General features: G+C 44.1%; 1 protein-coding gene across 1 annotated transcript in view; it reads right to left on the reverse strand.

The window, feature by feature from the left end:
* Nucleotides 1-4,665: 4,665 nt before the first annotated feature.
* IGFBP3 (insulin like growth factor binding protein 3) overlaps nucleotides 4,666-13,263 on the reverse strand; it is a 33,776-nt gene continuing 25,178 nt past the window's right edge. Inside the window, exon 4 of the mRNA XM_083407132.1 lies at nucleotides 4,666-5,591. Coding sequence (XP_083263258.1) covers nucleotides 5,466-5,591 — 126 coding nt within the window. The 3' untranslated portion in view covers nucleotides 4,666-5,465. The remainder of the gene's footprint in view (nucleotides 5,592-13,263) is intronic.

Genomic DNA, 13,263 nt, shown 5'->3' on the forward strand with positions numbered 1-13,263 from the left:
AAAGAGGCATTAATTCACTTTTACACAATTCAGTTCTGTGTGGGCCAAAAATAACAGAGCTAATTCCACACGTTACTGAATTATGCCCCACACTAATTACTGCTGGCACCTAGGAGGACTAGGTTTTTAACTTTTTGGGTGGCATGAAAAACTTCCCTAAGCTCATCTTGATCATCCTATATGTATACAGTGGTACCTCTAGATGCGAACGGGATGTGTTCCGGAGCCCCATTCACATCTAGAAGCAAACATAACCAGCGACGGCATGTCTGCGCACGCGCACGCCGCTTTTCGCCACTTCTGTGCATGCGCGTGATGTAATTTTGAGCATCTGCACATGCGCAAGCATCGAAACCCGGAAGTAACACACTGTATTTGCGTTGCCTGACCTTGTCCACATTGTTGGAGGTCAGATGGATCCCACAAATATTTCAGGTATAAACTGGAAAATCATTAGGCACTTTGGCTTCTGAACAGGATTTCTGGGGACAGGGTGGGGGGATATTGGATGCTCATGTCATGTCTTTTTGAAAATTAAATACTTGCCTTAATTTAAAACACTGTAACACATTGAAGTAGAAAATATGGAGAAAATTCTGTGACCTTAACTTTGTGATAGCAAAGTTATACTGTAGATATACTGTATTCCGACCCAATGCCATTTGATAGGCTATCTGCTTTTTAAGGCAATGACTGTTTTTCTGCTTGCTCTGTCCACATAGAGCAGGCTTGCGGAGCAGCTCCATTAGAACCTTCATTAGGCCACATTAGGAATCCTACAACTTAAAACAACGCTAATCCTCACCTGAAAACAGAGTGAGACTTCGGCCCAGCTTTTCTGGACTGCTCTCTTCTGAAAGAGGCATGTTCTGCACATCACTAAGAGAGGAGCAGAGTCTTTGCCATGAACGTGAATTATTGATCCCGTTTTATAAACAAACAAACAAACAAACAAACAAACACAGGGTTATATTTATTGAATCTCTCAAAGCAGTTTTCATAAAGGACTCCTTAAGTTCTGTGTGATTCTGGAGTCTCCTTTCATGAATCAGGAAGCATGTTCTGAGTCATTCAAGAACTTTGCCAACACTGGAAAAGTAGCTCAGAGCACTTAAGCTCAGGGAGATCAACGAGTTTTAAAGTGCCCAACTTAACTTCTTGCTCATGGCCCCAAGATTCAGGAGCAGGAATCTATCACCCTTTGTAGAAATCAAAAGATACTTTCTTCTTGGAGAACCATCGTGTTTTATTTATATTTTTAATATATTTTTATTGCTGTCCCCCACAAACCTTCAAATAATGACAAGCCAACTAGAAACATTGCTCCAGGCTGTGAGGCCTTTCAGAACATTTTTCCTAGGACAGAGGCAGAATGTTGCTGGCTTCTGCCTGCAATCTCCTCTCTTGATCATTGCCTAGTCCACATCTTCAGCAGATCAGAAATAAGGGCCAATATGCATGGCAACACGGTGCTCTTCCCTGTGCAAGGGCCCTCAGCCCCTTGTTCAACATCTTTATAAGTGGCTTGGACAAAGGAATTGAGGGGATGCTCATCAGATGGGCAGATTTTTGCAAAAATAAGATAGGTGGTGTACAAAAAGCTGTCATCCTTTTTCTTTGGCTATGTGCTTCCCTGGGGTCAAATGTTTTAATAATAGGCTCTACAACTTGAGAGTTACAGGCTGTGTCCAGTGGCAGCCTTGTCTCACAAACAGTAATCAAATCAGCTCTCTTCACACTGTTTATTCAGACCTCTCAAAGAGTCTCCTGTAGTAATGGAGAGATCTGGAAGAGAGACACACTTGCCTCTTATTTGCTCTTCTCCTGGAGACACCTAGTTTGGCCTAGGCGATTTTAACATCCATGCTGACACGACCTTACAAGGAGCCGCTCAGGACTTCATGGAAAGCATGGCCTCCATGGGCTGTCCCTAAATAAGTCGGGCCCAACTCATAGCTGCAGACATGCCTTGGACCTGCTGTTCACCTCTATGGATGTTGGTAAGCTGACACTAAGCAAAAGCGAAACTAAAGAAGTGCCATGGTCAGATCACTTCCTGGTGCAACTGGACTTCTCCATGACCCTTCCCCTCTGCAGGGAGGTGGGACCTATTCGGATGGTCCACCCCTGCCACTTAATGGATCCAAATGGTTTCCAGAGAGTGGTGGGGGATGCCATGTTGATGGCCATTCAGCTGATTCCCTGGTGGCCTGCTGGAATGTTGAGTTAACCAGGGCTATTGGCTGTTTGGCACCAAAGCGCCCTCTCCGATTGCATGGAGCCTGCACAGCCCTGTGGTTCTCCATGGATCTGAGGGCAATGAAACAATCGCTGAGACTGCTAGAGCGCTGGTGTCGAATAACTCATTCTGAATCTGACCGGATGCAGGTTAGAGCTCAATGTCGAGCCTTACCAAGTGGTGATAGCGACAGCAAAGAAAACCTTCTTCACCGCCTCTATTGCATCTGCAGAAAACAGCAGCAGGAGACTCTTTCAGGTGGTTTGCAATTTAGCGGAACCACCTGCTCCACCGGGGTCCAGTACGGACCAAATGATCTCCTGCAATGATTTTGCAAAGTTTTTTGCAGATTCGGGAAGAGGTAGACTCCACCATGGGAGCAGGGCTGGGGCGGGAGAGTGCTAGAGTCCTGTCCTGTTGTGTGGGATCAATTCCAATCTGTTACCCCCGAGGATGTGGACAAGCTGCTTGGACGAGTGAAACCAACCACTTGTCTCCTTGATCCTTGCCCATCCTGGCTTATAAACACTAGCCGGGAAGGGCTTCGTGGGATGGTGAATGCTTCTCTCTGTGAGGGAGCCTTCCCAGACCTGCTGAAAGAGGCGGTTTTTAAACTGCTTCTTAAAAAAACATCTTTAGATGCAGACAAGATGGTCAACTATTGCCCAGTCTCAAATCTTCCATCCTTTGGCAAGGTGATTGAGTGGTTGCTGAACAACTCCAGGCACGCCTGGAAGAAGTGGACCATTTGGATCCCTTCCAGTCGGGATTCAGGCCTCATCATGGGACTGAAATTGCCTTGGTCGCACTGGTTGATGATCTCCAGCGGGCTAGGGACAAAGGTGAGAGTTCCTAGTTCTGCTCGATATCTCAGCGGCGTTCGATACCATCGACCATAACATCCTTCTGGACCGTCTTGAGGGGCTGGGAGCACTGTCATACAGTGGTTCCACTCCTTCCTCCTGGGCCGTGTTCAGAAAGTGGTGGGGAGGGAGGGATGAGTGTTCAGACCCCTAGTCTCTCACTTGTGGGGTGCCTCAGGGTTCTGTCCTCTCCCCCATGCTTTTCAACATTTACATGCAGCCGCTGGGAGAGATCATCACAGGGTTTGGGCTGGGTGTTCATCAGTATGCGGATGATACCCATCAGAACCAGTGAAGGCGGTGAAGGTCCTGTGTGAGTGTCTGGAGGTGGTTGGAGGATGGATGGTGGCTAGCAGGTTGAGGTTAAATCCTGACAAGAAAGAAGTACTGCTTTTGGGGGACAGGAGGTGGGTGTGTCTGGAGGACTCCCTGGTCTGGAATGGGGTAACTGTGCCCCTGAAGGACCAGGTGCGCAGCCTGGGAGTCATTTTGGACTCACAGCTGTCCATGGAGGTGCAGGTTAATTCTGTGTCCAGGGCATCTGTCTACCAGCTCCATCTGGCACACCAGCTGAGAACCTACCTGCCCATAGACTGTCTCACCAGAGTGGTGCATGCTCTGGTTATCCCCCGCTTGGACTACTGTAATGCGCTCTACGTGGGGCTACCTTTGAAGGTGACCCGGAAACTAGAACTAATCCAGAACTCAGCAGCTAGACTGGTGACTAGGAACGGCCACCGAGACCTACATTGGCTCCCAGTACGTTTCCAAGCACAATTCAAAATGTTGGTGTTGACCTATAAAGCCCTAAACGGCCTTGGCCCAGTATAGCTGAAGGAGCGTCTCCACCCCCATCGTTCTGCCCAGACACTGAGGTCCAGCACCTAGGGCCTTCTGGCGGTTCCCTCATTGCGAGAAGCAAAGTTACAGGGAACCACGCAGAGGGCCTTCTCGGTAGTGGCGCCCGCCCTGTGGAACGCCCTCCCACCAGATGTCAAAGAGAAAAACTACCAGACTTTTAGAAGACATCTGAAGGCAGCCCTGTTTGAGGAAGCTTTTGATGTTTAATAGACTATTGTATTTTAATATTCTGTTGGAAGCCGCCCAGTAAAGCAAGATGAGCGCTGCAACTCCAGAGTCGTCCACGACTGGACATAACTGTCAGGGGGCCCTTTACCTTTTTACATGTATTTTCATCTCTGTCTCTGAGGTAACTAAAATCCTCCTTTTCCAATCCGCCTAGTTAATGGCTTAATCAATCTTATAAACACTTTGGATAGAGCTGATCAGACTAGCCCAGATAAGGTTAATTTAGGAGTGAACACCTTTCCTGAACTGTAGTTAGACATATAGAATACCTAATGCAAAATAATATTCTTAGTATGGCAAATATAACTCTCATCTTAAAATAAGCTTCCCTGCTTGCTTTTCAAAACCCCTGCCATTTTTTGCTCCATGGACTTATGACATATCGAAAGGGTGAATACTACACTTATCTTGGAGATATAGATGCAGGCTTTGGAAAGTATTCTGGGGAAGAGAATTTGAAAGCATATGCTATAATGATTGTATAACATTTATGTTATATTTAAATAGTTTATTAAAAAAACAATTATATTAAATACAGACTAACAGAATATTCATAATACAGTATATTTTACAGAAAAAATAGCCAAGTAGAAACATGTTTCTTTAAAAAAAAGTTCTTTGAGCTTTCTTTTTAATAAAATATTTTACCCGTGAAGATAAAAGTTTCTCATCAGACCTGTATAAAGACAAAATAAAAATGCTTTTACTTTGAAACCTTGGGTGTGATCCACTCCACACTATATTACTTATAAGTAATTTCACTGGAATAAAAATGAGCTCATGCTTAACTCCCCAACTGAAATCCAGGCAACTTAAAAAGTGCTTAGCTTGGATTGGGTCTTATCCAGTATGTTTAATATCTTTACAAAGCTTACAGTCTATAAATTCTTCAACACAGAAGGAGAGTTATCTTTCGGGATCAAATTGGTCACAGGCTGTTAATTAAAAAAAAACACAAAAAAAACACAAAGTCAGTGGAGACTCCCTGAATCCATTCTGAAGTGCCTTTTAGCCCTTTAAATTTTTTCTGGGTATCCATAGTGCAGATTTAGTTGGGATTTCAGAACTCCTTGTGTGGCAAGATGGAAAGCCAGAAGTGTGTCAGTGGCAGGTTGCAGCTGCAGAGACCACAGCGACTGACTCCCTGCAGTATAAGAAGGGACAAAACTCTGAGCTCCCAAGTCTAGTGCAGTCTATGCTGCAGCCCAGTCATTCCAAGGCTACTGATAGTTAAAATGCCACACGCAGATTCCACAGAAGGTGGTGGATATCCCTCATTTGCTTTCTAGATTGTAGCAATGGACATCTCCTTTCCCCTTCCCATCATATCCAGGGAGTCGCTGCCCATATTTATCCACACACCAGCAGTATCCTCTTTTTCGGCCTCTGGATGGACGACACTGCAAGACAAAAGATGAGATTTGATTAGTGGCAACAATCAAGCCAAATGTTTTTGGTGGCATTATGCCTCACGTATAGCATGGAAGGCAGATCGAGAGTACATGGATCAAAACTGTAGGAGGGAAACAGCAGTGACCTTACTGTGGGAGTCTGCCATAGATCGCCAAGCCAGACTGCAGACTTGGATGATGCCTTCTGAGAGCAGATTACCAAACATTCAAAAAGGAGAGATATAGTAGTCATGAGAGGCTTCAACTTCCCTGATCTGTTGAAACTCAAACTCTGCCAAGAATGTAAGGTCCAACAAATTCATCCATTGCCTCACTGACAATTTCATTTCCCAGAAGGTGGAAGAACCAAGAAGTCCTCAACAATGGGGGGGACGGGACTGAAAGATGAAGCGGAAGTACCTGGAAACTTGGGAGGAAGTTTCATGATACAGAGGCAAGGGAAAGCTGAGAGTAGTCAGACATGCACTCTGGACTTTAAGGCGGCCAATTTCAAAAAGCTGAAGGAGTTACTGGGTGAGGGGCACCTTGGGCTCCTACCAAAGCTCTGCTTTTCCCCAGTTCAGTTAACCTTGAAAAACTCTTTGGTGTTTTCCCTAAGTCAGAAAAATGTGCATGCATCTGGAGGGCATCAGCAATATCTAACTACTTCCAGCACTCTTTCAATGGTTTGCCTGCCTTCACTCTTAAGCATAGCTGTCAACTTTTCTATTTTCTTGTGAGGAATCCTATTTGGAATAAGGGAATTTCCCTTAAAAAAAGGGAAATGTTGGCAGCTATGCTCTTAAGACTTGTCCCACTTGCAAAATCTGCTCATAAAGCAGGATGTAGAGAACTGTTAGTGGTGTGCTGGCATAAACACATTTCCCATAAGAGGAGCCATTTATCTGGGCACCTTAATGATGAAGGCACAATTCAGACAAGTCTATGCACTTTTAAATCCCACTGATCTCTGTAGGAAAGGTTTTGTGATAGTCATCAATGCTCCATTTGAATTCAGCAAAACTTAAATGTGTTATAAGTTTGGGTGGATATTGCCCTGAGGACATTGCATGAGGATGAAGGATCCCTGGGGCCACAGGCACAGTCATGCATTTTAAGACTGGGCTGTAGGGTTTGAATCCTCAAGCCCAAAGGAAGTCAGAGAATTTCCCCTGAGCATGTGGTTTGAGACTCAAAGCCTGTGTTGTACATTGTCATCTTATCAGCGCTGCCAGTGCTGGGAATGAGTGGAATTTTGATGATCCACATAGAAGGCATACAATCAAAGTTTACTTCCAATGCCAAATGACTGTTAAGGTTCTAATTATCACACCATAAAAGCTATTCATAGCAGCCCCAAAATGTGAAGAAGCCTTATAAATCACATTAGTGTGTAACATTACACACTACAGCTGTCCACCACCATGGAGCTGCATCAACCTTTAATGAGTCTATGGTAACCTCATGAGTAAGGGAGTTGCATATGGACCCTTTATTTGGGAAAGAAAGGCACTCGATTTTTTTATAGGCCACAAAGGGAGCACATGCCTGGCCAAGACATTGTGGCAACAGAAGCCACTCTAGTTGCATCTGCTTGCCAGAGGAATTCCAGGCTTGCAGCTGACATTTATGAGCAGATACATAATCCCCTGCAACTGAGCTATCACTTCATATTGAAGGCCTACATGCCTCTTTCCTAATATACAGGGCTGTCTTTGTAAATAAAAAATAATAATTTCTAGAGAAAGCATTATTCCCTGAGATGATTTATCCAAGCAGCAAAAGCAGAGGTTTGCTCAGAAATAATAATTTAGTAAAGACGGTGGGCAAGAAAGACTATTTTCCTGAACTCTCCTTTACAAGTTTAAAATAGCAAAGGTTATGTTTGGAGCACACATATTAGGAAGCATCTCAGGTGGGGATAGAAAGCTCTCTCTTTAATATCTGTGAACTGTCATATCGTGTGTTGCTTGGCAAACCTCCTTCTGCCAAATTGTAGAAGTTGTTGTCCACATGTTAACTGATTATTATTATCATTATTATTGTTTTATTTATACCCTGCCCATCTGGCTGTGTTGAATGTTGATAAGGTTTTATGGCATAGGATTCAGAGAGCACCTTACTGCCAAAAAAATGTTTTTTTTAGCATTGACATAGTTTGTTCAGGAGCGTTATATTTAGAGAGCATGGCATGAATTTTGCCAGTCTTCACCTGGGAACACAGGACGCTGCATTAGATGAAGTTAGACCACCGTTCCCCCTTATTCCACACTGGGGAATGCTGACGGACTCTGACAGCCCAGCCTAAAGTGGGCATCTTCGGCCTGCGCTACCTGCCCTCTGGCAGACACGTTGCATTAGAAGGAAGCTGCCCTTGAGGGAACAGAAGCCACAGGACCTAACAATCCTCTCTCTTTTTCTCTTCTAAAGAAAACAAAAAGGAAGGAAATAATGGAAGAAAAAATAATGGATTATCTAGGACAAAATTATTCTTTTAGGCAACTTTAATGGAGTTACCCAACCGGATTAGGACAGAAGAAAAAAAACCATAGCAAACGAAATAAATTACCAAACACTTTCTTCCAATGAATAGATTTAATTTGTCTGAATGATGCATGGAAGTTTAAACACCCAATGGAAAAGGAGTTCACCCACTTTTCTGATCCTAATTTCTCAGCAGGAAGAACTGATGGAATCTGGATTACTAAGAACATGTTGAGTGAAGTCAAAAAAGCTGAAATTCATCCCAGAACCATCTCAGATCACAGTTTGGTGGAAATTTTGTTAAAAGGAAAAGAGAGGAAATTAAGGAGGTGGCGCATGAATGAAAGCTTATTAAAAGATGAAAAGATTTTACAGAAAGCCAAGCAAACATCAAAAGAGTATTTTGAAATGAATTTAAGGAACCGATCAAGGAACCAATGTGAAAATTGTCTGGGAAGCAAGCAAAGCAGTGTTAGGGGTTTTTTCATCCAACAGAATGCATACAAAAGAAAAATGAAGGAAAAAAACCTGAAGTATGGGAGAAACTGAAGAAAAAAGAAAGAGAATTATTTAAGCATCAAGATGATGAAAATATCAAACAAAATATCAAAATTCTTCAAACCCAATTCTCAATGCTGATAAATGAAGAGCTAGAATGGAAAATTAAATGGTTGAATCACAAACATTTCGAATTTGGGAATAAGTCTGGAAAACTTTTGGTTTGGCAGCTAGAGAAAGAATAATCAACAAAATCAAAATAGAAGACAAATGGATAGATGACCAAAATGAAATTAATAATAAATTTGTTAAATATTATAAAGAATTATACAAAGAAGGTCCAGAAGGAATAGATAAAATTAAAAATTACCTAGAAGAAAGCAAATTATCGTTGATCCCAGAGGATAAAATTACTTCATTGAATTCACCAATCATGTCCCTAGAGGTTCAACAAGCAATACAAAGATCAAAAATAGGGGAAACTCCTGGCCCAGATAGGCTCCCAGCAATTTATTATAAAAAATGGAAGAAATTTTATTCCTTCCCCTAAAATATTTAATGAATGCTATATTGATGAATGGAACTCTCCCAAACACATGGAAGAAAGTTAAAGGTAAAGCTAAAGGGACCCCTGACCATTAGGTCCAGTCGTGACCGACTCTGGGGTTGCGGTGCTCATCTCGCTTTATTGGCCAAGGGAGCCAGCGTACAGCTTCCAGGTCATGTGGCCAGCATGACTAAGCTGCTTCTGGCAAACCAGAGCAGCACACAGAAACACCGTTTACCTTCCCGCCAGAGCGGTCCCTATTTATCTACTTGCACTTTCGAACTGCTAGGTTGGCAGGAGCTCGGACCGAGCAATGGGAGCTCACCCTGTCGCAGGGATTCGAACCACCGACCTTCTGATCGGCAAGTCCTAGGCTCTGTGGTTTAACCCACAGCACCACCTGCGTCCCTGGAAGAAAGTTACATTATGCTTATCCCAAAACAAGTTGATTTAACAAACATAGCTAATTATAGACCGATCATATTGCGCTTCTAAACAATGACTACAAAATGTTTGCAGACGTCTTAGCCTCCAGGGTCAAAACAACTCTCCAAGAATTGATACCTAGAGATCAGACTGGATTTCTACCTGGACGTCACATGCAGGAAAATCTTAGATGTGTTATTCATGTGTTGGAATACTTGGACTTTAAAATACATAAACCTGCTGTGATTATGTTAGTTGATGCTGAAAAAGTGTTTGATAATATCTCGTGGAAATTAATGAAAGAATTATTGAAAGAAATGAGGTTTGGAGAATTTTTTGTAGAGGAATAAGTGCTATATATGCTGAACAGTGAGCTAAAATAATCATTAATGGCAATATCATAAAGGAATGCCAAATTAACAAAGGTACATGCCAAGGCTGCCCTTTATCTCCTCTAATATTTATTTTGGTATTGGAAATCTTAAATAAAAAAATATAAGAAGTCAAATTAAAGGGATAACCTTAGGGAACCCCGCTTATAAAATAAAGGCTTATTTTAAAGTTTATTTTAAAATAAACTTTATTTTATTTTAAAATAAAGTTCAAGAAACGCCCACTGACGGATTCTGCCAGCGACTGAGACAGCCACGGGCGAGTGGCTGTACAGACAGAAAGGGTTCCCTCAGGCAACCCACCCAGGTGTGGCGCCGATTTACACACGAGCAACCCCTAGAACCATTACAGGTAGGTAAACCAACCATTTCACCAGTTGTATTACGGTGCCTGGGAAGAAGCAAGGAGGTAGGCTGCCTCTTGCTCAGGAGCCCCGCTAGGTGCTTAAAGGACTCGGGATGAAGGTTCGTGACAAATTTGCACAGCCTAATTTATCTGTAGAGATACCTCTAGGCAAGGCAAGTGTTGGGGTCTTACCAGCAGTGCACTTTAAGCCAAGTGACTACATGTACTTTTTTTAAAAAAGGGAAGGAAAAGGTCCATGCAGAAATCCAATGAGGCCACAGATGGAGCATAGTGAGGAAAGTCCCTGGGTGTCTCCTAGCAACTGAATGACAAGGAGACCAAACTAACTGATGCTTTTAAAAATATGCTGGTGTCCCAAATTAGTGATGCATTTCACAAATGAGACCAGCTTCCCTGCAGAGACTGCTGCCCTGCCCTCCCCCTCAGTTGTGAGGCAAGACTCATCCACATGAACTATGACAACTGCAAGAAGTCCTGAAGATACTCACAAAACAAGAGGTTTATTTGCATGCTGAGCTCTTTGGGCTATTTAACCCCTACTTTCTGCTAGGTCTACAATCCCTCAGTGAGGACAGTTTGGGAACAGCAGGTCCCTCTTTCCCTTCTCTGGCTGCAGCCTCCTGTCATGGAGCCAGCATTACCCACAACCTTCCAGGGTTTGTGTTCATCAAAAAGCTGCACATTGTGCTGGGCAGACTCCTCTGCCTCCCAAATGTTTGCTTTATCCATGTTTATATCATTACAGTATATGAACTAACACAGCTTTATTCTAGCAGAAAAATAAAGGGTGTATTCTCTTAGACCTTCAGGCAGGAAAAGCAAACATCATGCCACATGCTAGAATAGCACAATGCTGGCTGTCCTACAGAGAGATCCTCAAGGGGTTGGCCGGCTGGCACTCTGTGCATGCAACAATCCTATGTGCTGAAATGGAGCCCTGCCCCAGAACGAGAGGAAAACCTGTGGCAGAGTTAACAATTGGCTGAGTGCCGGTGGGGAGAAGATGTCACCATTTTTCTTCATTTGTCCCTTTGCTACATAGGTGAATTTTGGATCAAGTGGGTTTAAATACAACTTCTTCAATAACTGTTGTCATTTGTGAGTGTTTTGTGAGGGGTGTGTGGGAGCAACTGATATCCTAATGGACCATAGTGGATCACTGGCATGCAAAGCCACTACATGGCACCAAAATAAGGACAGGGGCATTGTCAGGGTGGGACAGAGCACAGAAGAAACCACTTGCGTACATCAGCTCCAAAGGCTTTCTGCAATCTTCCAGCCAGCTACATATAATCACAATATTATGTTGCTGTGGATGTGCATCTCATAGGGCAACACATCAGGAAGGAAACTATGTGATCTCAAAGAGCAAACTAGAGAGCCTGTTTTTCTGCCACCAGAGAATGAGCAGCTAGGGCAGAGGGTTAGGGCAGAGAGTGTCTAACGCAAGCAAGATTAACAAGTATTCATTGCTTGAATACTTAAATTTTCGGCAGATTCACCGACAAAGAATGACAAACCTGTAGAGCTGGAAGGGACCCCTGCAATGCAAGAATCTCCACTCAGGCATCCATGACAGATGGCCATCCAACCTCTGCTTAAAAACCTCCAAGGAAGGAGAGTTTGCAACCTCCCAAGGGAGACCTTTCCAATGCAAAACAGCTCTTCCTCTCAGAAAGTTCTTCCTGATGTTTAGTCGGAATCTCCTCTCTTTCAGAGTCCCCTCAAACTGCAACGGTGCCTCTTGCTCGCCTGGGAGATGTGCCTATAGAAACCTCTGACTGCTGTGTGGCTGCCCTGAAGGCCAATGTCCTGCTGCTCACACTCCAAGCTCAAGTGGCGACCGACTCCAGGGGGTTGTTCCCTTGGAACGTAGCTCAGCGGAGCCAGTGGTGTCTTTAGGGTATGTGGTTTTCTTTGCACCTTTTTAGCACTTCAGTGGGTCTTGCTTCTCCATTAGATTTCTAGGGAAGCCCCCAATTCAGCTTTGTGTCCAGCACAGAGGAAGTCACATCCCTTGGTCTTTGACTTCCAGCATTAACCAAAACTCCTTGGCTCATTGCTCCCCATCCTAGAGGGACCTGGCATCTAGCCAGGTGAAGGGTGGGCAGGTGAGGAAATGCCTACCTCCTTCTGGGAGAGCAGCATCCCTTCGTTGCCACGACAGCCACACGGCTCACTCTGGGAGATGCTGATGAGAACACTGAAGGGGCCAAGCAAGGCCAGTCAATGCCTTATAAAGAAGCCAGCCAACTGGTTCAGCATGTTCCCCTCGCACAGATTCTCACAATCCTACATTCACAGGCTCCCTGGTCTGGAAGGGACCCCCAAGCCTGTAACAATATAATTCAACTTCCTGCACACAGGAAACTAGCATGTCAGGGAGAAGGGTTCTACCGTAGCCCTCTACCTGACAGTTTTTGTCATGTGAAGTGTTGGAGGGAGATGAAGGAATGTAAGCATACAAATCCCTACTTGCAGTCTGAAGTGGGACATCCCAGGAACAGGTTGAGCAAGAACAAAGCCTTCTAAGCTGGTTTGTTTTACATGCTGCATCATTTCCCTACCTGCCGCTTTTCTCCCACAGCTCCCCTTTTGAAATGTTTTTCTACCCCCGACTTTGGCAGAGCTACAGATGTACACTCCCCCCTGACATGAAGCAACACACAGTACAACGCTTGCTCCAGAGGAATTATGAACTGAAATTGGGGGGAGGGGTGGCCAAGCTGGCAGTGGAGAGGACTGTGCAAAAAAAAAAATTAAAATGTTCTGTGTCTGACAGGACAGAGCCCCAAGGGGACATCTGAACATATCCATAGTGCTGGAGTGCAAACAGTCCTCCTGGAGCAGCACAGCTGCTGGAATTTCAATGCCCACCCCCACCCCTGCCCACCCCATGAAATAAATCCAAGGTTCAAACTAATAAGGAGCGAGGCATCAGCTGCTGCTGCATGGAGCCTGCGTCTG

Source organism: Podarcis tiliguerta, assembly GCF_965153285.1.
Source record: "Podarcis tiliguerta genome assembly, chromosome: 12".
In the NCBI taxonomy this organism is placed as follows: domain Eukaryota; kingdom Metazoa; phylum Chordata; class Lepidosauria; order Squamata; family Lacertidae; genus Podarcis; species Podarcis tiliguerta.